A 25,883-nucleotide genomic window follows, 5' to 3' on the forward strand; every position below is an offset into this window, starting at 1 on the left:
ATGGAGGGTTCTCATTCTCAAAAGATAGACTGAGGTAGTCAGGTAGCATTTCTTGCTAACTGGCAACTTCGGTAATATTATTATGAGAAACATTTTCTGAAAAAAAAAAAAAGTGCGGTTGATTTGACCAAGCAAACGCAAACCACGGCTGGCTTTGACTGTTTTTACCAGTTAATGGTATACTGAGACTTATCACAATCATCTGAATTATAAACTAACAATGTTATCGGTGCATTACCCAGAAATAAACAGAAATGGGCTGCGTGTGATCACAGGCTACATCATGATAACAGCAGACCATCATGCACACAGACAGAGCTGAAGACAGACAGGCTGCGGGCTCACTGAAGTCCCTCCCCGGAAAAAGCGTGGAGGAGGTTTCGGAACAAGGCACCAGTGGCTGCGAGCAGCTGGTGATACATGGAGGATATCTTCTGTGGATGAGGTTCGTTTCTGTCTCTAATGATCCCAAAGCCCGCGCAGGAGAATGGAGGGACAGCAGGATGAAGCTCAGAAGACTGATCTCTCGAGGTGAGGCTCTAATTCAGACAGGGAAGTGCGTGTTAGCCGACAGACACAGTGAGAGTAAATGTCGCTGTATGAAGCGTTTTTGTATCCAGGCTGTTGTTTCCACAGCAGCGCGTTTGTGTTCGGATCACAGTCTCTGCTGCTGGTAAACAAAGTCTGAATTCATGGTCACGTTATTGTGCTAGGATGATGCACACTTTAACGTCCAGCCACCCACTCCTCCTCCTCGTCCTCCTCTTCATCCAGCCTCCCAACTTTTCAAAACTTGGGCGTGTCCTTCTGGATGTATTACCATCTAGTAGTCTGTATTCTGGTGTGATGGGATAAAGAGGATGTTTGTGCCTAACTTCCCTTTATGTGAACACCAAATGATGTATAAATGTGAAAGAGGAAACAGTTTAAGATACTTCATTCCTGGCTTCATCACTGGTTGTAAACATAAAGTCGTTTTAAGTCAAATTGGAGTCAAAAGTCAAGATTTTGGGCTAAACTTACATTTGCTGTAGCTGTGGAGGTTTAAGATCAACAGGTGTGTATTTCATCAGGTACGAAGCTCTCATCCTGCTCACTGAAATCAGTGCCAGACATCCTCTAACAGGCCAGCTGGGGGCGCTACACATGATATCCACTAAACCTATAGTCAATTTATTCTTTGATATCACACAAACAAATAACATAAACGTGACATAATCACTTGACACTGACAGCATTATCATCAATATGGCTGCAGTTGGATCCAAACTGTTGACAAGGCACAACGTACAAATGTAAATGAATTGTCTTTTTTTATAGGCCTATAAGGGTCTACAATAAGGTAGACAATGGAGTGTTGACAATGAGTACAGGAGTCCCGTGGCCTGGAGAAAGACGCTGCTCCGTGCTCTGGTGGTACGGCATACTTCAGGGTGGAGTTGTTTGATGCCCTAGTTAGATTACTCAGGATTTGAGATTCATTTAATTGTCGTTATGCAATACAAGATTGTAAAATGCCATTTTTGTTCGTAATTCCCTAAACTACACACACAAACTATACTGCCTTATGACAGACGCTGCTCTGTAGTCTGGTGGTACAGCAGTTGATACTTCTGTATCTCGTGCCAGGCGGCAGCAGAGTAACCAGACTTCAGCTGAAGTGGTTATATATCAACCTACTGTAAGAGACGACACTAACATGTATTATTCTTTTTGTTTGACAAGGTTAAAGGGACAGTAATGTAAAAAAAAAAAAAAAACTTAAAACAGTCAGAAATTGTCAACATGATGTGAACAAAGAGTTTAAACATGTTTTTTGACATTATGACACGTATTATGTTGCAGAGATATCTACCAAAGTTAGCATGCTAACCAGCTAGCCTCAGCACGTCTCAGTCCAAAGCTCCTGCGCTACAAGTGACACTTCCCTGGACTCTGAGCTCACGGTGCCAATCGCTAGCTGCACGGCTGACTGAGCTAACTTGCTAAGGGCAGCTACAGTCTGCAGCAGTTAGCTGTGACTCTGGTGATACGCTGCCCCCTGTTTGTTTGGAGTATGAACTTGACAGGTGCCCGATTCTTAGATAATGCACCTTTCCTAAACAATTTGTGGTTAAAATGATTGTTGTACATATATTTAGCTCTGTACTTGTGGGGCCACTTAATTTTATGCCCTGAGAAAGAGTGAGAGACATACAGTTGGGACGTTAAAGTCAAGGGCTAAGGAATGCATTTGTGTGAAACTGTGTGTGCGTGTGTGTGTGTGTGTGCGTGTGTGTGTGTGTGTGTGTGTGTGTGTGTGTGTGTGTTAAAGCCAGGCTGGGGGTCTGGTATTGACACAATGACCCTCTTGTCTGTAACTATGACAATCCAAACACCAAGTAAAACAGTGCAGACCGCCTCATCCTTCATGAATCTGTCGTAGTTTTACACTCACATGTCTTCAGACTCCTTTTGAAAACATTGTTCTGAATTTTCTTACACTTCCATGAATAAAACATAAGCAAAACCTGTAACCACACAAACAATTTGAAATACCAATTTGAAGCTAAAGATTAAAGAGCTAGAGATTAAAAGACAAACGATAACTCCGTTTTTGTGGTATTTCCTGGAGTTTTGATTGTAAGCAAACGTGTTCTCTCATGTCTCTCATGCTGGTAGGCAACTATGAGATTATTCTGATAAATGTGTCACATGTTTCATGGTGCATGTTGTAATGACGTAATGATGATAATAAGGGAGAACGGGCTGTAACACCTTATCATACTTGAAGATGCCACATCAACACACATTTAGAGCTGCAACTAAATTTTATTCTCATAGTCATTATTTACATATGTTTGAATGTTGAGATATGTAAACACTCCCTTTTCAAAAAATAAAGATTTAAAGAGCATGTAACAGTCGCCAAGGCCACAAAAATGCAACAAAGTCAGTACAATTACCAAAACCAACCTATTATTAAAACTGATTCAAACTCCTGCTTGGCAGCTCTTCTGTCTGATGACGCTTGAAAACAAATCTGTCCATAATACAGTCTCTGAGAGAGGGTGAACCCTATGTCAAAAACTGTGTGTTTGGAGTGAGGCAGTAGATTGAATCTGGAGCAGGAGCCCACTTCTTTCCTATATAAGTTCCTGTATAGGCTTTTAACCCCGACAAATCTCGACTTCCCAGGTGAAAATACCTGGATCTTCTGTGTTGTCGGGCCCATAGAGCGTGAGCACTTGAGAATTCTGCTGACTGAGCCGGCTAACTTCCAGTTTATCACCAGGCTAAACTAAGTGGGGATACAATTATTTAAGCTTGCGGCTCTTCTAGACTTTCCAAACTTTATTGCACCGAATGGCTAAAAATACTGATTGGAAATGAGTAATTTCCCGGGAGTTGTGATGCTCAAAATAATTTAATAAGATTATGGGAAAAGGTATTTTTGGGTTGCAGTGCTTCACGTGATGATGTAAGTACACCGTTTGGCCACTATGAAAACTAGCTTCCATGCTGGCCACCAACGTCAAATTGTAGTTCAAAAACCCTGGATAAATATTAACATTATGTCACTCCATATCATCTGATAATTTTCTGTAGTTTTAGCGCTACCACTGATCCCTTTCATATTTTTCCAAAAAAATATCATTCATAGCCATGTTGTAACTAAACTAGTTTTGGGAGCCTGCCACTTTTACCTGGAGGCCTTGTGGCTGGAAGATCCGGCCCTGCCAGACACCTACAGACTGAAGCTGCAGGGTGGACTGTTGATTGAGCTGCAAAAAATATTTTATCTTTGTACCATAAGAATTTTGACCCAGTTGTGCCTACTTTAAAAAAAATAAAATACATTTTTTTTTCACAATAAAAAAATTATAATACAATTAAACGACGGTCAAAACACCTCCAAATGTTTGTCCTCGCAGGGTGAGGACTAATAAAGTTTTCTTTCGGCGTGTCTCTGGTGTGGTCTGGAAAGGGTTTTGAATGAGAGCAGTGGTGGTGGAGTGGTGGAGGTGGAGGTGGAGGGGTGTGTGCATCTTAAACCCTACTAATCCTGCTGTCCTCAATCTCTGCCTGCCTGTGCCGGAGGAGGAGGCGACGGGACGAACGCACTCTGCTCCTCTGCGCCCAAACTTTGTCGGCTCCGACGGCGGCACGTTTCCAGCTCCAGGTCGCGAACTTTCTCTTCTTTATCTTTGGGAAACACAAGACGATCGGTTCAGCCCGTGGGGACTTAGCGTTTACTCGGAGTTAATCCTCTTTCCCCGGGAGGGCTTTTAAATATCTGCGGACGCAGCGATGAGCGCTGCGGAAAACTCAGACACCGACTCCAACAAGCTGGAGTCTGTGATACAGGTGAGGCGCACCGGGCCCTCGTCCATCCACCCACCCATGCTTATTAAACGTGCTGTAATGGTGTGTGTGATGTGACAAACACGGCTGCTGGCTATATGTGACAGTGTTGTGTTTCATGCAGATTGTAACTTGCACGGGGCGCTTTTTCCAAGCCTCATCATCCTCATCCTCATCTCTGGGTTTATTATAAGAATCCTTTCACTTTGTTTGCCTGGCTCCCTTTTTTTGTTTTGCATTTTCTTTTTTCAAGCGTCTCAAAGTTAAAGCACCGAATGTTTGTGTTTTTGCACATCAGAGGTTGGAGGAGAGTGTTTTGTCTGAGGAGGAGAAGAGGCTGACGGTCCGGGGCCCCTCACCAGACGCCCCCCCTACATGTCTGCCAGCACGAGTACGAGAGATTGTCACAAAGAACCTGACCGAGAGCTGTGAGTTGCCACAATCCGCTCCTCAGAATGTGTGTTTTGACCCTTTTTCCTTTGCCTTAACTCTCGCCTGTGTCCCTGAGCAGCCGGAGCCATGTCCTCAGTCATGTCCCTCCAGGAGGAGAACCGGGTCCTGCAGGGAGAACTGGCGAGGCTGGAGGACCTGCTGGCACACAGCCGAGCGGACCGGGACGAGCTCGCCATCAAGTACGGTGCCATTAGTGAGAGGGTAAGACAAGATGACAAATGGCAGCTGATGACAAGATGGAGGGAACAGATTAGATGAGGATAAAACTGAGAGAGGTACTAGATATGATCAGTAACAACACGACTGTCCAGTGCTCATCATCTGCACTCAGTGTAGAAAAAGTAAAAGTTTAAGACTCTCAGAACCGTCCAAGTTAAACACACCTACAGGGAATGCTGTGGCACTCTCCCCTTTTTCCTGTTTCAGTATTTTTTTTAGCTCTGTCTTTGTCTGAGATTTGCTGGTCTCCCAGGTGATGGGGGCTGGTATGAACTGAAGTGGAATGTTACCATGGCGTCTGTCACCCTGGGCGACTGTAAACAGGGGCTTCAGTGGAGATGGGAGGAGGTGTGGTGGGTGGTGGGTGGTGGGTGGGCGCCACATCTCGTTGTTGGGCTGAACATTAGTAAAGGGGACACGCAGGTCTGCATTCAGAACCAAAAGACAACTCACATCAAAGAATCAAAGTCTGTTATAGAAACTGATTAATTACCATAAACCAATTTTAACAGTCATGAAGGCTGTTGAGACGACTAATCTGCATTTTTGTCCCGCCTGCAACAAAGTAATCTCTGTCTCACAATCAACAACAGAACAGGTTTGTGATCAGAAAGATTTTAGGAGGAGAGTGCGCACATTTTTTTTTTTCTTTACCAATTAGATGTTGTTGGAGTAAATTACTTCATCTCCACGCTGAGAGGCCGCAACGCTTTCTGCTGTAGCGAGTGACTGAAACAATAGAATATGGGACACAGAGTTACATAGAGAAAAGGTCCTGTAGTAAACATGATATCACTGGATATTCATACACAGGCACAGATTCAAGGATTTGTCAAATCTGGAGAGGATTTTTTGAAGTGAAATTGTACAGAATAAGTGACCCTCACATACGGCCCTCAGTATCAACACACCTTGTGGTGAGATTTCTTTCAATCAGGCAAACTTTATTCATAAAGCACTTTTCATACAAATAAAAATTATGTACAAGTCATTGAAAATGAATAGACAGATTTTTAGTTTATGTAGCGTTCAATATGTTTGTATCTTGGATGTGAAACTGAAGTGCTCAGACAATTTACAATTTCATGACAACTGGACAAAGTCCAGTTTAATGAGGAGGATTGTGTGATATGATTGAGGGCGCCAGAACAGATAACGTTCAACTTTCAATCTCAAATACTAAGTATGTTGGGATTTACAGCACATCAACAACAGACCAGCTGAGAAGCATGTTTGTGTGAAATTAAACATCACCCCTGCCTCTTACATTTAATCGAACCCACAGCTGGAGCAGGCGCTGCGTTTAGAGACCGGAGACGGGGACCACGAGTCACCAGAGTCACGCAGCCTGGCGCAGCAGAACGTGGATTTGCGCCGGCGGCTGGATGAGGAGCAGGCGGCCTACAAGCGTAAACTCACCGCCTACCAGGAGGGCCAGCAGAGGCAAGCGCAGCTCGTGCAGAAGCTTCAGGCCAAGGTAAGTTTGTTTAATCTCGTCTTTACCTGAAATGAGGTCATCAGAGTGATGCGGGTCAATAATAGTTGTCCTGCTGCTTCAGGTGCTTCAGTACAAGAAGAGGTGTGGGGATGTCGAGCACATGCTGCAGGAGAGGTCGTCAGAGCTGGAGAAACACCGTCTGAGTGTGAGAGGGGCTTATTGATGAATTGATTCACATTGACATAAAAAAAAAACAATAACACCTCACCTGTCAAATCTTCTCATGTAGGGGGACAGTGAGACATCAAATGGTCGACATCAAGATGAAACCAGCAGCAACCTGGAGGACGCTTTAATCCGTCTGGAGGAAGAACAACAGAGGCAAGTAACAAAAGACACATCGCAGTCACTTCCTCCTGGTCTTCACCGCAGAGAATCACATTGTTGATGGTGGTCTAGCTCTGTCGACGTCACTTATTTTCCCCTGTGTTTTTTTGTTGTGTTTTCAGGAGCAGCAGTTTATCGGCGGTGAACGCCATGCTGAGAGAGCAACTGGAGCAGGCCGGTTTGGCCAATGAGGCTCTCAGCCAGGACATCCGCAGGCTCACTGCTGATTGGACTAAAGCCCGGGAGGAACTGGAACAAAAGGAGTCGGACTGGAGGAGAGAAGAAGAGGTGGGAGAGGGATGCTTATGAAACAGTAAAACATTTTAAATGAAGAGAAACTGTAAAGATGACTTTTATTCCTGTCTCAGTCTTTCCACAGTTACTTTAGTAGCGAACACGGTCGGCTGCTGACGCTGTGGCGGCAAGTGGTCGGGTTTCGGCGGCAAGTGTGCGAAATGAAGAGCGCCACTGAAAGGTTGACATCAACGCACTCACTATTTACCTAATGATACTGTGTCTGTTGTTCTGGTTTTATGTTTGATCTTCCTCTCTGCCAACCTCCCTCCAATCTCAGGGACTTGTCAGATATGCGTAATGAGCTGGCCCGGGCGTCCCACTCCGCTCAGGTGTCCTGTTCAGGTATGTCCGCCGCTCTGCACAGCCGGGAGGGAGGAGCAGCTCTCGCCCTGGATCGAGAGAAAGCCCTGAGGGTTCAGCTGGAGCAGCAGCTGAGAGAGCGAGTGGCAGAGATGATGAACTTTCAGACCAGAACAGACGCAGAGAGGAGTGAGCTCAACGTCAGGTCAGTGACTGTGTTCAGCTCTCTCATCGGATAACTTCTTATTGATTCAACGATATTTTTTTGAAGCTCTGTTGATGGTTCCTCAGGTTGTCTGACTCAGTGCGAGAGGGCGAGAGATTAAAGGGCCAGATTGAAGAGAAAGACAGAGAGCTGGTCGTACTGATGAGGAGACTTGAGGTGAGCAAAGAATAAAAAACACATCAGTGAGCCATACTGTTGGACTGGCTGACATCGTCACTATGAACACACACTGTAGTTCACTTTGATTTGATTCAGCATTCATTTTTCTGTGAAGATCAGTCAACTGATGTATGAAAAAGTATATGGCTGTTTTTAAACGTTATTTTTTGGACTGCAAATATACAAACATTTTTGTATTCAACCATTAAATGTATCTGTGCCTTCACAATTTAACGAGCCGAGGCACTAAATACAAAACCAACTGGTTTGTATCTGCAGGTTTTTAAAAATGAAAAATGCTGTTAGCCCCAACCCCATTGTTTTGGGGGGGATAAGATAATGTCCCCAGAACTTAATTTAGACCCCAGTCCCTTTGATGGAAACAAGGAGTTCCTTTCAAAGATTCCTAGTCCCAGGAGAAAGTAACTGCAGTGGAAACGCGTCTCAAATGTGAAGCAATCCACAACAGAAAAAATGCCCCAACAAATACGCTGTTTACTCCTGTTTGAGTAACATGTGAAAAAAACTTCCCAGGTTTCTCAGGATTTTAGCCTTATTTGTAAATAAAACGATATATTTTTTAACTTTTATCAAGAATTTGTTTTCATTCGGAAACAAAAGCCCCGTTTCCACCAAGCATTACGGGTCAGGTCAGTTCTGTTCATTACAGAATTGTTTGCATTTCCATTGTGAAAAGTTGTGGGTGGTACCAAAAGAACCGTTCCATACAGTCCTTTTTCTCATCGCCTGTATCAGGTCATTAACCTTAATCCTCCAACTGCCTGTGCTTTGTTTTGCTCCTCTTCCTTCAGGAGCAGAGTGGCAATGATGAGACTGACATGCAGCTGATGAGGACTCACACTGAGACCCTGTTGGACACCCTGCGGGACATCGCTCAGGTAAACAACTAAACACATGAACCCAGTTTGATACCAATAAGAGGGGACTGCCTCATTTTTACTCCCTTTCATCAGACGGTTTTGTCAGATGGAGAGTCGTCATCAGAGGCAGACCAGGACAACACTGGGGCTCCGCTGCTGGCGTTGATCCGTGGCTCCTCCCCTCGCCACTCCTCCTCCTCCTCTCCTCGCAGGTCGATCTCTCCCTCTCAACCCCCCACGCTGGCTCCTCTTCCTGACTCGGCGCTGTCTGCTCTGCGCTCTGCAGTCACAAACAAGACGCTCCAGCTGCAGGTGACAAGTCAATTTCTTAACCCTCCGTATGATATGAATCACACACATGTAGCTGCACTGTTTGCTGTTCACGCACACAAGGAGGAGCAGCAGTGAAATGTATTACAGCAACCTAAAAAAAGGCCCACCTACAGAAATCAATATCTGTTGAAGTGTACGCAATATTTGGAATACTTTCTGTGCTGACTTTCCCATCAGAGAGCCCTTTCTTTCTTTCTCTCTTTCTTTCTTTCTTTATTTCTTTCTTTATTTCTTTCTTGTATCACTTTCTTGGAAGCCACCAGACTCCCTTGACATAAACAGTAATTTTGCCTAGCAGAACACAGGCGTTGCTGGTTTACTTCTACCTCCATCAGTTACTTTGTATTGTGTGACTTCAGTGAATCCGAACTAAGCCTTGGAAACACAGAAATCATAAACAAAACAACTGATCAAGGCAGCGGTAGACCAACAACCCCCTTTTTCTCACAAGGTTAAAATGACTGTTTTTTTTTTTCAAAGGAGCCTGGTGGCTTTATGGAGAGCACAGATGGATAAATTGGCTTCAGTTTCCCTTCAGAAATGGCTTTCTGACAGCAATGAATAGTGCTGAAAATATTTTTTCAGGTCTAAAATACATTTTGCATATCCATCTGACAATGGATGATTTCCTGCCCAATTCAAAAAACCTGGCCTGGTCCTTTAAAGGCTCAGTTAATTTGAATAACCAGAAACACAATTTCTCACACGATAGTTTTTATTTAGTTTGGCACTGCTTTTCTACCTAAGAAATAGTCCCAAATACTCCTACAAACAAATTCTCTTCACCTGCATTGTATCAAGCTGGATGCAGAAATCTCAGAGAAAGATTTAGATCAGACCAGATTTCTTTCTCATTTGCCTCTGAGGTATTCCGTTTCATTTAGCAATTTTACAATCCAAAACAATACAATATGTGTGTGCTTTTGGCCCATGGTCCATGATTAAGTTTCAGTTTTGTCCCTGCAAGGGAAACGCTTTTATCCATTCGAGGTAAGTGACTCCGCTTGTGTTTGCAGGATGTTCGAGGACGTCTGATCTCTGCCCAGTCCTCGATGCAACAGTTGCGCAAGCAGCTTTCAGAGACCGATTTGGCTAAAAGAGATGCAGAACAGCGAAACCAAGCTCTGCAGAGAGAGAGGGATGCTGTTCAGAGAGAGAGGGAGACCACACAGAGAGAGAGGGAGCGTCTGAAGCAGGAGAGAGACACGCTGGCCAGGTTCACAGACAGTTATATCACCTTTCATAATCTGCTTCTTATCCTTGAATCTTGTATATAACTTCAACTCTCCAAATTATGAACATTGCAGTGAGAAGGCGGGCCTGGAGAAGACTGTGAAGGCAGGTCAGAGCAGCAACCAGATGCTGAAAATGGACTGCGAGAAGCTCCAGCTGACTGTGACGTCCATGCAGCGAGAGCGAGATCACGAGAGGGAGGAGAAGGAGGCTGCCATCCAGGAGAGAGACCGAGCGAAGGCAGAGACTCAGAGGATGTAAGCAGGATAATTGACAGTGATTAAGTGAATGTGATGCTGACACTAATCCACACAGTGAATATGCTTACAGGAAGCCATCCAAAATCTGTATTAGCTTCCCAGACAGAGAGATCTCTTCTACCTCGTGCTTCTACCTCTAGATCTGATGTAAATCTTTCATCCAAAGCACCATAGCAGACAGACAAAGACATGGAAAGCTTGACTTTTTGGATGCCTGTCAGGAGAAATAGTTTCTAAAGCACGCTCCTGCACATGAGAATGAGCCAAAATCAGTCTAGCTCTCTCATTACTTGCCCTAAAATGTGTCCCCACAGACAGAAGCAGCGGGATCAGAGTGAGAGCCGAGCCTCAGCTCAGCGTGGAGAGCTGTCTGTAGTGAGGGAAACTCACCAGCAGGTGGAGGTTGAGAGGCAGCTGCTGGAGAGAGAGAAGGCACAACTCTCTGAATCACTGGCTCGGGTAAGAAAGAGGCAACTTGTGCTAATTAAGCTTGTGCAGTTGTGTTTTTTATGACCTTTGTATGATGCTCATTGCACCTCCAGGCTGAGAGCAGTAACGCAGAGCTCTCTCTGCTGCTCAACAAGCTGCAGTCAGAGGATTCAGCTCTCAGGGACTCTCTGGCTAAGATGGCGAGCATGAATGAGGGCCTGGCCCAGGACAAAGTTGACCTGAACACCTACATTTTCCAGGTGAGGTCATGTCAAGAATGTGTTGGTCCTCTGAAAGGGCTCAGTATGCATGAAAGGAACTAGTTTGTACGACAAATTGATGCAGTGAATCCTACAAATAGGAAGAAGGGTTCACACTTCACACTCCCTCAAGGACATTGATGATGCTGTCTTTGGTTAGACACACAAATGAATGAATGATGTTGAATGAAAACAGGGAGCTAAAGAGAAGTTCAAACCGAGGCAAGGTGCAAAAATCATCAGATGTAGCCCATCCCCATCAGCAAAGTGAAGTCAGGTCCAGTTTACTATTGTTATACAATACAGGATTGCACAAAGATATGCATTTGTAACACACTCCATGTGACTTACACTGAACATGTATACACAAAATTCAGATATTTTAAATGAGAGGGAAATAAAACAATATGATAGAACAAAGTATGTGAAAGTAGCATTAAAGAAAGGAATATAAAAGGAAAAATGAATTATATGAACAAAATACAAAAGGCCTGTATTTTTACCTACTTGTATGTACTAAATGTTTCATTATTTGCAATCTGTAACCACACTTCTCGATGCAGGCTTGAGAAGTAACAGAATACATGTAACAGGATTGTCTAATCAGTATACAAAAACTGTAAACTGTATTCTGGTAAAGTTACAGAAAAAAGATGTAATTAGATTACAGATACCCACGGGGGAGAATTAAACTGCAGTCAGTTATTAAGAAACACAAAACCAACGACACAGCACTCAAGATAATAAATAGCAATGGAGACAGCATTACAACACGGATAGACAAAGATGAGTACATGAAATAAAATACAGTGCAAGATCACTACATGGAGAGGCCAAGATAAGCAATAGTCCAAAAGTGCAGCGTGCAAAAGAAGCAGAAAGTGCAATAGTGACATCATTTGAGCAAATTCAGCATATTAATGGCAGTACATACAAAGCAGGGTTTGTAACGTTTAGTCCTATGGGTGGGAACTCTATACCTTCTACCTGAGGATAGAAGCACAAACTCTCTGTAGAGGGGGTGGTCATCACAGTCCAGAGTGGCCAGAGCCTTCTTAAGAACATGACAGTCGTATAAGTCACGGAGTGGAGACTGCTTCACCCGTATAACCTTACCAGCAACACTAACAAACCGACCCAGCTTGTTGAGGTTGCCAAACCATACAATAACAGAAAAAGACAGGACTGACTCAATAAAAGATTTATAAAACAATGTCATCATTTTTGTGCACACATTAAACGTGTTCATTTTTCTTAAAGAAGTAGAGATGCTGTTGGACCTTATTAGTCTGGAAACATAATTTATTATCCAGCACAGTTCCTAGTTATTTGTAGCTTTCCACTAGTTCCACCTCCAATCCCCCTATCTCTGTAGGCTTGGGAGTAGGTGCAGACGTTCTAAAATCACTTACCATGTCCTTGGTTTTGGACACGTTAAGTTCCAGATAGGACTCCTTACACCAAGTGACAAAGTCATTCACCTCTGGGCCATGATCTAATTCCCCTCCCTTTAGCAGGCTAATGACAGAGTCATCGGCAAACTTGATGATTTGTCTGTTATCAAACTGACTATTGTAATACTTGGGTTATGTTACTGACTGGTAATTAGTAATTGTATCGGAATACATCTTTAAAATAACCCACCCCTGGCAATATGTCCCTAAATCCTACACACTCGACCTTTTAAAACCAGAGTCAAATTCGTGGTTTGTTCACACGTACTCGACCAGATTTTGAATGAGGGGAGTGCAAAGGTAATGACATGGGGCTATGAAAGGTATAGCAAAGCAGCACAGTTCAGTGTAATTTGTATGTGTAACATTCATAGTAATATGACCATCTCTCTCTTCTCTCCATCTCTAAGCTGGAGGAGGAGAAGGCCACCCTGCAGGCTCAGAAGCGGGAGGCGGAGCAGGAGAAGTTGACCATCCGAGACGAGCTGGTCCGGTTGGAGCAGGACCGTCTGGAGCTGGACTCTGCTCGCATCACGCTGCACCAGTCACTGCAGGATGTGGAGCTGAGCCAGGTGGGGATGGAGGCAGAGCTCCAGAGTCTCAGGGCGGAGAGAGTTAAGCTGCAGGAGAGACTTTCCCAGGTACATAACAGATTAAATTACATCCTTATTTAAAGTGTAAATCCACCCTAAAAACAGAGGGGATGATGAGATACTTCTTATGCAGCTTTGACACTGTTTTATAGTTGTGCCAAGGCTCTGCAGCGGAGCTGGGTTCGACTCCCGGCCCGGGTCTCTTTGCTGCGTGTCATTCCCCCTCTCTCTCCCCCTGTTTCCTGTCATATCTTCAGCTGACCTATCTATAAAGCCATAAAAGGCCAGTTTCCCAGTTTGACTTTAAGTTTGTTTTCACTCATGTCGTTTTTCATTTTTGGCATTTGACAGCTTTGTGGGGAAGTGACGTCTCTGGGATCAGAGTTGAGTCTTGCCAGAGGAGAGGGTCAGAGGAACGAGGTGGCCTTAGAGGAGGCCGGCCGCAGTCGGGCAGAACTGGCCCGAGACAAAGCAGCGCTGGTGGTCCAGCTGACAGCCTCTGAGAGAGAAAACACGGTGCTGTCAGAAGAACTCGCTGCCTCTAGGTGTGTTTAACTGTCCGTCAATGACACATACACTTTCCACGCAAGCCTGTGTGTGCAACTTGTGTTTGTGACCCTGCAGGTCGGAGCGGGAGTCCCTGGAAACGAGTCTGTTCGAGGTGCAGCAGCAGCTTGTTCAGGGGGAGTCTCGTCGAGAGCAGCTGGAGACGGAGAACCAAAACCTACGAGTCCGCTGTGAGACCGCAGCAGGTGGGTAACAAAGGGTTGGTTTGTAGAAGAAACATACAAAAATAAAAGGATTTTGAAAAACATGACACCAAATGACACCAAAGTCCTTATTTAAAAGATATACGATGTTTAATCAATCAATCAATGTTTAATCAATCAATCAAATAACTTTATTTGGCTTGTTTGGTATCATGGGACCTAATGGTTTCCCTCTCCTGGTTGGGATTTCCAGCTGAACTGAGGCGTCTGCGCTCAGAAGGGGAGAATGTGTTGGCCCAGGCTGAGAGGGAGAAACAAGCTCTGACTCAGACTCTAAATGCTGCACAGCTGGAGGCCCAGCAGTCTTTACGCAAGGCCATCTCCGAACATCAGGAGGAGGTGGAGAGACTGGTCTCAGAGAAGGTTAGAAGGTTCACTGGTTAAGTGTGACTCAAACACCGCCTGTAATGCTATTTTTACTGTTCCGATAAGGTGCTGATGGCTGTTTAATCCATGTTTGTGCTCTTGGCTGTTCCGTGTAACAGGAGGTGGTGCGGCACAGCCTGCTGATGGAGCATGAGGGCGCTCTGAGGAAGATGAGACAGGAGGCAGAGGATCAGCTCGTCAGAGCAGAGAGGGAGAGAGACGAGCTGCAGGATGAACTGAGGAGTCTGCAGCATGACAGAGATCAGAGTCTGCTGCAGGCTGAGACGGAGAAACAACAGGTCTGGTCATGGTGTATGATGTATGAGGAGGGTTTAAATCACTCTGCATCAGATGAAAACAAGCTGGTTTTATTTAAAAAGAGGGAAAAGTAATTATTTAACATGATTTTACAAGACTTCCTTCATCAGACCCTTAAAAAGTAAAAAACAATCCTCAGTTAGCCATATTAGATTCAGAATATGGACCGTGTGGCTCAACTCTGCTACATCTGTTGCGCGTTTCCCTCTTTGTTAACCCGACCTTTCCTCTCTTCCCAGGCTCTTTCTCTAAAGGAGGCAGAGAAAACAGTTTTGTCCGACAGGGTGTCCTCCCTGCAGGCTGAGCTGTCAGCTGCAGCCCTGGAGGCCGACCAGATGTCGAGAGAAGCAGCCCACTACAAAGAGCAGGAGCAGGTGATGTGACTTCCTGTTTGAGTTCATGTTCTGATATCTTCTAGTCTTGTATTACATAAACATATGAGGGAGCGTCACCAATGGACTTTCTCTTTTTACACAGATCAGAGTTGAGGCTCTGAGCAGAGAGCTGCTGGAGCTTCACTCTCAGCTGGAGGACGCAGCTTCTGTCCATGAGAGGGAACTCCACAGTCTGCAAGAGACGTGTGCCGATCTTCAGTCACGTGCTGATGTTGCTCTCAAAGAGGTAGATGAGGCGGTGAAGTTAAAAACAGAGAACACACTCACTCCTCTTTAAGTTATTATTTGAATGATAGTCTATCATCTATATCCAGCAACAGTATCTCACAATAACATACATGAAGTTTAAATCATGGGATCCACTTGCTGTTTTATTTCCATTAAAGTAAGGGTATGACTACAAAGGGTTATATTTCTAAAGAAAAAGTTTCCTCTCTGCAAAAACATTGCAGTTGAAAATATATGTGAAATTCTGAAACCGTTGAAATACTAATATAAAATACATTTGTGTTGAATTGAGTCAAACTGCCAGAAGAAGTGAAAGTTGTAGTAGGACTTGAAGTACGGACTCAGACCAAAAACCTTTCTGACAACAATGCAGGAGGCGCCATTTGCCTGAGTTAACATTTAAGAATTGAAGGGAGATGAAATGTCAAATGTGTGAAACAGATTTAGGACAAAGAGTCAATTAAAGTGCAAGTGTTTAAAGAAAAGTGTGTTAAAGTATCGACTGAAGTTTAAGTGATGAAAACAGTTGAGATAAGTTTTATTTGAGCAGAGGAAGTTCTGGGAGATTAAAGAGCTGAAGAAAACACATCGTCAGAGGAGTAGATATGAGACATGATGAACAGTATAAACAAGCACAGCAATTATAAACACACCCTGTCTTGCATGATTCATAAAGTTTCGTAATAAAGTTCCTGGATGTCCACCGAACCAGCGAGATCTAATCTGCCTTCACATTTGAGTGAAAACTGTTGAAGTGTCCTGTGAACTAGCAAATCCAAAACAGACCTTCCTGCCGGCCGTTATGAGATAGTTCACCTCACATGACTGTCGCCCTCCAGCTGGACCAGTGCAGAGCTTCTCTCGCGGCTAGCGAGGAGAGCCGAGACCAGCTGCGGCGGGACATGTTGGATGCCGAGCGCCGTCTCAACCAAACTCAGGAAGAGGCAGAAAACTACAGAAGAGAGGTGACGGAGCTGCGACGCAGCCTCTGCGACGTCAGCAAGGAGAGAGACACCATCAGCCAGTCGAACAGTCAGCTGAGAGAAACTCTGCGAGGTGCAGAAACAGAGAGAATCAGGTAAAAGCTTCAACGAATGGCAAATGAAACGTTGACTGAAATGACAGATATGTAATGTTCACAGTGTGTTCGGTTCTTCAGTGTGAAGCGACAGTGTGAGGAGAAGGAGCAGAGGCTGGCGGTGCTGGAGGAGAACTTCTCTTCTGCTCAGAAGGAGGTGGCGGAGCTGCGGAGCTGCCTGAGAGAAGTTGAAAGGTCACGACTCGAAGCTCGACGAGAACTGCAAGAGCAACGCCGACAGGTCTGTTGTCCCTCCATCACACCTCTGTCAACAGACCAGTTCAGTCTCAGGTTTTTCCTTAATGATGTGCTTCTCTTGGCTCCAGCTGAAGGTCCTGGATGGAGAGAAGGAGCAGAAGGGGAGGGAGGTGGCAGAGCTGCAGACTCGCCTGTTGCTGGAGGAGCAAAGAGAAGAGGAGAAAGGGAGGGAGGTTTTCAGCCTCAAGCAGAGGTTAACCGAAGCTGAAACAGCTCGAGACTCCCTGAAGAAAGAGGTGAGGATGGAGGAGAGTGAAAAGACGTGTTCAGACTTTTGCTTACTGGCTTTTCTTCACTGTGTCACAAACTTGTTATTATTTTTATTCAGCTCTCTATGACTCAGAAGCGCCTGGTGGAGCTGGAGTCAGGCTGGCGGAGCTGCGAGAGAGAACTGACTGCTCAGCTGCAGGAGGCGCGCGGCTGTGAGAAGAAGCTGCAGGATGAAGCTAAGAACCTCGCCCTGCGCGCTCAGGCGGCTCATGACTCTGCCGCTCAGTCCAGCCTGCAGCTGAGCGAGGCCCAGGGCCGCCTGGCCGCCACAGAGGCCGAGCTGGTCCGCGCTGAGGCCGGGAGGAGGGACCTGGAGTTCCGCCTGAGCAGTGTTCAGTCGGCGCTGACGCGGACACTGGGCATTGGTGCGAGTGGCAGAGGAGGCCGGGGGAGGAGCCCAGGGGGGAGCTCCACATCACCGGGCACCATGTCACGCCACCACAGCATCTCACCACTGCGCTCCTCACTGTCGCCTCCTAAAGGTGCGGATGACACATGTACCTTACCTCTGCAATTGAGGCATTTATTCAGACATTAAAGGACACATATTCTGCTCATTTTCAGGTTCATATTTTTACAGGTTCAGGATAATATTTTGACTAGAATAGTCTTACACACTTTAATGTTCAAAAAAACACAGTTTCCTCATTTTGTCCAGCGCTGCAGCTCTGTATTCCCCCTCTGTCCGAAACACTCTTAGTCTTAGCTCCTGTCTCTTCAAGGCCCCACCTCCTGGATACCCAGTCTGCTCTGATTGGTCAGCTGTCACATGTGCAGCCAGCACCGCTGACAACAACAGAGCAGCTGTGAAAAGGATAGCAATGCAAAATTAAATCAGCATTCACAACGCACTTAAATCAAATTGAAGAAAAAATATATAAAAATGAATTATTAAGTGACCGTAAATGACAAACAACCAAAAATATTATGTAGAAATAAAATGAAGGCAAATGAAAGAAAAAACAAAAGAAAATTGCATTAGTTCTGGTTTGATAATATCACGTGATCGCTCCTCCCTTCCTTTGCTCCAACATTAAAAAAAAAATTAATAAAAAGTTTTGTACGATGGGCTTACAGCACTTTATATTTAATTTCTACAGAATTTCATGTAAGCACCCCAGACAATACTTTGGGCTCTGGAGCCGTGTCTCCTGAGAGAGGAAATACACCTCTGCCTCTCCCTCAGCCGGAGCTGGACCCCGACACACTGAGAAGTGATCTGAGAGACTTCCTCCAGGAGCTGCGTGACGCACAGAGAGATCGGGTACACCAAAAATACTAAGTCTCAAAGTAAATATTCATAACGACTGCAGGATATCTTCTCATGTGTGCATGGCTCAAGCCTTTGTTTATTGCTGATTTTGAAGGATGAGGCCAGATGCCGGCTGGGGGTCCTGCAGAGGGAGCTGGAGGAGCTGACTGGGGAACGAGACTCGGCTCAGAGTCGTCTCACTCAGATGCAAATCACCTTACAGGAATACCAAGAAGGTTTGTTATTTGTCCATGAAGTTTCAGGAGAAAAGCTCAAACCAAAGGAAGAAAATAATTTCAATCTTAAATGTGTGTGTGAATGTAGGGAAGCGAGGACTGGATGAGCGTCTGACCACCACTCAGATATTCCTCCAGCAGCAGGAGGAGGCGGTGAGGAGAGGAGACAGGGAGAGGAGGGCGCTCACTGACCGCATGAAGGATTTAGAGCGAGCGCTGCAGGCCTCTGACATGGATAAAAAACACACACAGGTACACACACGTTTGTGTACTAGTGTGCACACACACACACACACACACACACACACACACACACACACACCATGTACTGTGTTGTCACGGGCACAGCGGTGACCACTGATCTGCTATGATCACCATATGGCAGCACTCAACAGTAGAGCCAGGTCTGGACACATGATCTCAGGGAATGTAATAACAACAGATGCCACACACACAGAGTGTCAAACCTCTTGTGGTTTCACATGTCAGCTCTCCATATGTCTGTTTTTAAAGCCAGCAACCTTCAGAATAACTTTGGACAACAGGAGGACACGAAGTGAAAGTGAGACTCTTAAAGTGGAAAAAGCATAAAAGAAACATATATTTGTTATGTGACAAATACTCTCTAGAAGTACACAAACCAGTCTCACGGAGGATCTCTGTGCTCCCTCTGTCTCAACAGGATCTGTTGAACAAGCAGCGAGCTGCCGAGATGCGTCTGGAGGCGGAGAGGAGGCGTATGCGGGAGGCGCTGGAGGCAGCTGAAGCCCGGGCCACCAGGGTGGAGCTGGGGAGGCGCAGTCTGGAGGGGGAGCTGCAGAGACTCAAACTGAGTCTGGGAGACCGAGAGGCTGAGAGCCAGACCTCCCAGGATCGTCATGACACTCTGCTGAAACAGGTACACAGACTGATGCAAGATCATTTCAGGTTCATAGTTATGAGTGCTTAATCTGATTATGATATTATGAGATTATAAGTACATTTGTGATATCTTTTGTGAGTCTTGGATCTTTAATTTTCTAATCATTTCCTAATTTTTTTTAGAAGGTTTTCTATAAAAAACAAAACAAAACTGTGTAATCTTGTCCTAATTATAAGGGGGAAAAGGGACATCGTTCAATTGATGCTCTTCCCGTGAGTGTAACCTACATGGACATTTAGTCAGATGAACATTCAACAATGTGAAATATGAAGATAGAGTATCCTATAATAAATGAATATTCAATGAATAGAGAGAATAGAGTACAGCCATGCTAGCAGCTCTGTGAAGCTTCACAGAATGCTAACATGCTGATGTCTGGCAGGTATAATCTTGACCATGTTCAACGTGTGGGTTCAGTGTTTTTGCGTGCTAACAGGGCTCCAGACCAAGTTTTTACACCAGCTGCACTGGTGCGCCTGACTTTTTCATCTAGGTGCACCCAAATATACACTTTAAGTTACTTATTGAATTATTATATAAATCATTGTAACAGGATTAAAGGTGCAAATAAATATTTTTTTATTTAAATCACAGCACGGTCATTAAGAAGTAACACAACTTTTATAAACAACGAAAAAGTTATGTTGAATGTAAATTTCATGAGAATGCATTTAATAGTTTATTTCTAAACTGTGTCCTGCAGATAGGAAACAGCTGACTCGCCGCTCCCTGTCCAATAAAGAAAACAATGCTTTTTCGGTTTGCTGACTGGGTCACTCATAAATCTGATCCGTACAAACTACAGGTGGCAGAAGGAGAGGCCAGAGCGTCTCTGCTCCAGAGAGAGGTGGAGAGGCTGAGCCAGGCTCTGCTCAAAGCACAAGAAGGTGAATCTTTGCTCAAAGAGAAGACGTCTTCTCTCAAAAAGAGCATCCAAGAGGCGGCAGCTTCTCAGAGCAGCACAGAGAGTCGTCTGGCAGCTCTGCAGAAGACGCTGAGTGTGGCCGAACAGGACAGAAGGCTTCTGCAGGTGGGTGAGACAGCAAGAAGAAAGGACAACGGGGATGAAAACTGAACAGTGATGTGATGATTTTTTTTGTACCAATTAGGAAAGATTGGATGAAGCCCGGGCCTCATTGTTGGAGGGGAAGAAGAATATGTCCGCCCTCACTGAGCGTGTGCAGAGCTTGCAGAGTGAGTTAAACCAGAGCGAGCTGAGGCGAGAGGACCTGGAGGCTGAGCTCGACAAAACTCAAGAGGTGAGGGAGAAAGTTCATGCCACAAGACATCTGTGAGGCCGCAGAAGAAAGTGTCCCAGTACAGAAGATTTTATACATTATAATCATCATCGTCACTTCAGCAGTCTTAGAATCGTGTGTTTGTATGTGATCTCTGTCTTCCCTCGGCCAGGCTCTGCGTCAGCGCTCAGCCAGTCTTGCTGAGGCTCAGCGCGGCGCCCAGTCAGCTCAGACAGAGCGGGCCGCTGTCGAGGAGCGACTGCGTGGGCTGCAGCGAGCGGTCGCCATGCTGGAGACGGAGAAGAAAGATGCTGAGAGACAGGCTGTGAGGCTGGAGAAGGACAAGAATGCACTGAGGAACACACTGGATAAGGTCAGCACTGTGTTCATCACAACAAATGTGACACTTGTTCCACTGAGTCATTTCTTTACAAAGGACCATTTGTGTATCCAAAGTTCATGAGCTGGATGGACACATGTTGGGTTTTACCAATAATGAGCCAAACAAAAACTTTGTGACCCTGCTATGTCACAGTGAGTGGTGCCTAATGGGAGGTCGGCTCGTAGAGGATCAAAAAATGACACAAAAAACCCATCTTTTTGGTGTCTATTTCACTTAATTTTAGGCGAATTATTGAAAAACAAGTCATTTTGAATAATCAGATTTAAACAAAAGACGTTTAAAAGTGTTGGCTGGATGTAAAGAACACATTTCTCTGTGACAAAACTTTTTCAAAACCTTTTAAAACTCCTGCATCTTTCACAGGGCTCGGTCACAAAGTGCTCAACAGTAGAAAATCAATTAAAACGACGGATCATTAAAAACAGCAACATTAACATTCTCAATACGGCTGCTTTAGATTTTGTTTTAGCATCTGAAAACAATGTCACAGCGAATAACTGTATATGAAAAACACATATTGCTTGGAGCTCAATGTACGGCAAATACAGGAAGGCTGCAGTTAGCACAGGCACAGACGATGAAAATTGTTTCAAAGGGACACTAAAAAGTGATGAAAATGGCTGGGACAGCTTGTTGTGCCACATAGAAAATACAGAAAGTATACCTTTTAAAGCATTTCCAACACTGCTTATGGATAGCCTACAAATCATGGCAACAGCAAGCGTGTCCCAACTGCAGACATCAATTTTTAGTGTCCCCCATGAAAACAGTTTCCGTTGTTGTCCGTGCTGCCTTCAGTGTTTCTGTATTCGGCCATGTTTTCTCAATATGCAGAATTATTGCTGCATGTGTGCGACGGTAACATGAAATCATACTTTTTTTACATGCGACTCATTGCCATGCTTCTTCTTTATTCTAAACGCACCTTTTTCTTCAGGTTGAACGTCAGAAGCTGAAGACTGAAGAAGGCAGCATGCGTCTGTCTGCAGAGAAAGGCCGCTTGGATCGCTCTCTGAACACCGCTGAACAGGAGCTGCAGGAAGCACAGCAACAGATACTGATGCTGCAGGTGGGGAGGAACAGCTGATCAAACATACACTGACAGATTCATCACAGATCATACCTGCCTTTATTACGACACACCAGGCGGCCTGTTAGAAGCCACGCCAAACTGCTGTCAGCACAGTGGACGCTGGCACCAGGACAGACTTTGTTTTCTTAGCTGCTTCACACCTCTGCTGGAGAGTCCATCACGTTCCACTGAAGGACAACGACAAAGATGCGCATTACAGAGACGCTACAGAGACACAAATCAGTCTTTCACACGACAAATAAACTCCATAGTTTGGGCTTCATATTGTGTGTAAATAATTTACTCTCAGTTATTATTAAACCAGAGGGGGTTTGTTTGCAGGAGGAAGTGGTTTACATTTTCTTGAAGCTTAATCATAATAACAATGCTTTTTATTCAACCACAGAAATGCGATAAACAAGTAAATAAATGCAGTTACAGTGGGTTTCTTAGGAATTCTGAAAGAGTCATTAAAGTTGTTTATCTCAGGCTGGTTTACGTCTCCGACCACCGTTCAGATTTCTCCTAATTTGGTCAAATTTCTTCCAGACTGTTGATCAGCTGAAGTGGTCATTTCCTCTCCCTCAGGCAGTTTGGGTCTTGAGGCTGCATAATGACATACATACATACATATTCTCACTGACTTTTGTTGTAATCACATTGAATATTATGTCTTTCTTCATTAATTCCCAGTACAACACAAAATAAGGGAATTGAATATACTTGAGCAGAAAAGTGGAGAATGTGCATGTTGGAGGTTTCTCTGCGTGGGGTCATCAGCCATTTGTCAGAGGAGCTTCTCCAGACCAATAAAAATCACAGATGTTCGTTGTCTCAGAACATTTGTAATGTTTAGTCAAGTGTCACAAGTGTAGACGTTCATTCAGTACTTTCCTTTTTCTTGTACACTCTCATTTGTTATTTGTTCAGAATCTTGTTTTGGTAAACTTTCCTTATTTTCACAATTTCTGCCAAAAACATTTCCTTAAGCTCTCGAAAGATCGGTGCATTTTTCATGAACAAAACAAAAAGTTGCTTTTTCTTTTCCGTAGTTGAGTTTTACAGCTACTTCTTGTTAAAGCTTTTTTTTTTGCAGGCTACACACATTTTTGCTGCTTTCTTTCGCATCTGGACGTCGCCTCCTCAGTGTTCCCTACGGGTACATCACAGCATAGTTGTTTGGAAAGGCACGTCCCATAATGTCTTTAATGGTTGGACTTACATTGTTCCAGAAAGGCTTCAGGTTCATTAACCTCCAGAAAACACGAGTGTGGTTTCTCTCCAGGTCAACACAGAGCCTCCAACATGATTGCAGTTTTGTTTAGTTTAGCTTTCTCCTTTTGAAATGCAGTGTGAAAAAGCAAACTGAACCAACATCTCTCCATCCTTTTCCCCGTGTGTGTGTGTGTGTGTGTGTGTGTGTGTGTGTGGTTTGAGCAGACTCAGCTGGCTGAGATGGAGCAGTCTCACAGTCTGTGTGAGAGTCTGGTGAAGCAGCGTGACGAGGCCCAGCGGGAGTTGGAGAGACTGAGGACCAGCTTCAGGGACGTCGAGCGAACGCTGGGCACGAGAGAGCGAGCTCACCGACACAGGGTCAAAGGCCTGGAGGAGCAGGTACACACATCGTGACGTTGTCAAGGTTTCTCAGGTTAACCTTTTAAACTCTTTGCTCCCAGCGACAATGAAAGCGCTGACCTCAGATGTAATAGAGTACTTGAAAGTGGACATTGTGTTTCAAAAACATCAGCAGAGGAAAAGAAGGCTGACAGACCGTCAGCTGTATATAAACCAGGCTGTACATACTGTAAAGGATAGCCTTCATACACGAACAACAATTGGACCGCAACCATGTAGATATAAACAATACTTCAAATAAAAAAGTGTAAACAAACAGTGTAAATCAGCGGGACACACAGCTGCCAAACAAGCAACAGTGAGAGCAGTGAGAAGTTAACGCGTCACAATAACCTGTTTAGATTGAGAGAGACGTCAGCAGGGTGTTTATGCATGTATACGTGTGCGCATCCAGAAGTGAAAATGCCATACCATCTGTCCTCCTGTTCATTTCAAACCCTGCTCCTCGGCCAGGCATCAGGAGCCACATCTGTAAATTCTGCAAAATAGGACAGTATTTCAACCATAATAATAATTTTTAAAAAAAGCTCCTGCATCCTCCTGCGGATGGCCCTCGTACACATCCTGAATCTGTAATCATGTGAGGAGGAAAGTAATGAAGTACAAATACTTCGCTACTGTACTTTTTTTCAGTTATCTGTACTACTTTTTTACTTTTACTCTCAACATTTTAACACAAATGTCTGAACTTGCCACTCCTTACATTTACAAAACAGGCCCGTCACTACTGTTGACGGGAATTATACATTATTTTCATTTTGTGCCACCGCACACAGCCTTCCCAAAATCACAAGACTGATTTCAGCCTATCAGTGCACGTCAGGCACAGCTGATTTAGTGAGACAAACCAACGCAAAACCCCCCCCCAAAAAAACGGACACAGAGTGAGAGGGAGACTTAAATGGGGAGAAAAGGCTTGTTAGTGTCTTGAATCTGCAGGGACCCTGCAGCCCTCTGACTAAATTTTCTAATTTCCTAATTCTTTGCTGTGTTTGTGACACTTTAAAAACTCAAAATGTCGGTATTTACGTCCGCGGGATGTTACTCAACAACTACATTTCTGGTGCGTTTACAAGCGGCTTGGACAAATCCAACCGACTCTATCTCTAAGTTTAATAGTGTTTGAGTTATAGATCCCTTCAGAGTGATACTTTTGACTTTTATTATACTTTGAGTACATTTCTGAGCCTGTACACTATAAAGAAGCTGTTTGGTTTTTTTTTGCACAAGTATCTGTATCACTTCTGCCAACTCTGTCTTAAATACAAAGGAGATTCTTAACTTTTGTCACCCACTGTCTTACTGCAGGTGTCCACCCTGAAGGAGCAGCTGCAACAAGAGATGAAACGGCGTCAACCTTCTCTACCATCCTCCTTATTGTCTACAGGGAACTGAGAGGCAGCTTGAAAAACCGAAGCACCAGCACACGACACATTTTTAATCCAGGGAAAATCCACTTGTCATGGATGTCTGAAAGCAATATTGACTCACAGGAACATTACCTAAAAAGTGTTCAAAGTCTAACTCCACTGTTTAAAATAGTATTTGTTTTAATTTGTGTCATTTCGATGGTGTTTTATCGATGTTTCGTGCAGTGAAGTACACTTCAACTCGCAGCATGTTGACAGGCGGCGGGGGAGCGGAGCGATGTGATTCGGCAGCTGCGCCAACGAAGCCAAAAGCCTGCTGATTACTGGCAGCCAGCTGCACTTGATCCTTGCTCAACATCTTCCCAAGTTTCCTGCGCTTATTCAAGAAGAAACCAAGGATTCCCCTCCAGACAGAATCTGGATGCAGTGCCAGCTTGGCCCAGACTTCTCCACATTTATATTACCAGTCAAAGACACTAAGACACTAAGAGGGAGGCAAAATGAAGGCGCCGCACTGTATTTTCTCTCCGATTGTGTGACATATAGACAGTTTTGTACTGCAGGATGATGTACACTTACAGTATGTCTTTTATTAGTTAATAATCGTTTTACTAGCTGTACATACTTTTCACTTACTGTATGAACGCAGACAGGCTGATGATTAATAGCAGCAGTTGTATGGACAGTACACATGGAAGCCACATGTGTGCAGGAGAATAAAGTCACTGTGTGCACCATAATTCATGTCTTTGATAGAATACCTTTCAGCGTGCTGAGCTGCAGCTACAGCGATGACTCACGTTTGA

At 44.5% G+C, this 25,883-nt stretch overlaps 1 protein-coding gene across 3 annotated transcripts; it reads left to right on the plus strand.

Annotated features, from left to right (window-relative positions):
* Positions 1–324: 324 nt before the first annotated feature.
* On the plus strand, positions 325–25,817 carry crocc (ciliary rootlet coiled-coil, rootletin). Of its 3 annotated transcripts, none has more exons than XM_030419338.1 (38): positions 325–531; positions 4,081–4,347; positions 4,643–4,772; positions 4,856–4,998; positions 6,302–6,493; positions 6,576–6,659; positions 6,744–6,835; positions 6,964–7,129; positions 7,210–7,316; positions 7,416–7,643; positions 7,730–7,820; positions 8,636–8,722; positions 8,798–9,016; positions 10,054–10,253; positions 10,345–10,527; positions 10,845–10,989; positions 11,073–11,219; positions 13,084–13,314; positions 13,618–13,811; positions 13,891–14,018; positions 14,230–14,399; positions 14,522–14,701; positions 14,960–15,094; positions 15,198–15,341; positions 16,183–16,421; positions 16,503–16,662; positions 16,748–16,915; positions 17,008–17,431; positions 18,050–18,213; positions 18,317–18,437; positions 18,526–18,689; positions 19,120–19,335; positions 20,165–20,389; positions 20,469–20,618; positions 20,770–20,970; positions 21,938–22,069; positions 23,513–23,686; positions 25,016–25,817. In XM_030419338.1, exons 2-38 carry the CDS (start codon positions 4,291–4,293, stop codon positions 25,100–25,102), a joined length of 6,078 nt encoding a protein of 2,025 aa, XP_030275198.1. In that variant the 5' UTR covers positions 325–531; positions 4,081–4,290; the 3' UTR covers positions 25,103–25,817. The 3 variants fall into 3 exon arrangements, with proteins under 3 accessions (XP_030275198.1, XP_030275197.1, XP_030275199.1); XM_030419337.1 differs by having other exon boundaries at positions 4,084–4,347; XM_030419339.1 differs by lacking the exon at positions 4,081–4,347.
* The last annotated feature ends 66 nt before the right edge of the window (positions 25,818–25,883 follow it).

This window comes from Sparus aurata, chromosome 6 (assembly GCF_900880675.1).
Source record: "Sparus aurata chromosome 6, fSpaAur1.1, whole genome shotgun sequence".
In the NCBI taxonomy this organism is placed as follows: Eukaryota; Metazoa; Chordata; class Actinopteri; order Spariformes; family Sparidae; genus Sparus; species Sparus aurata.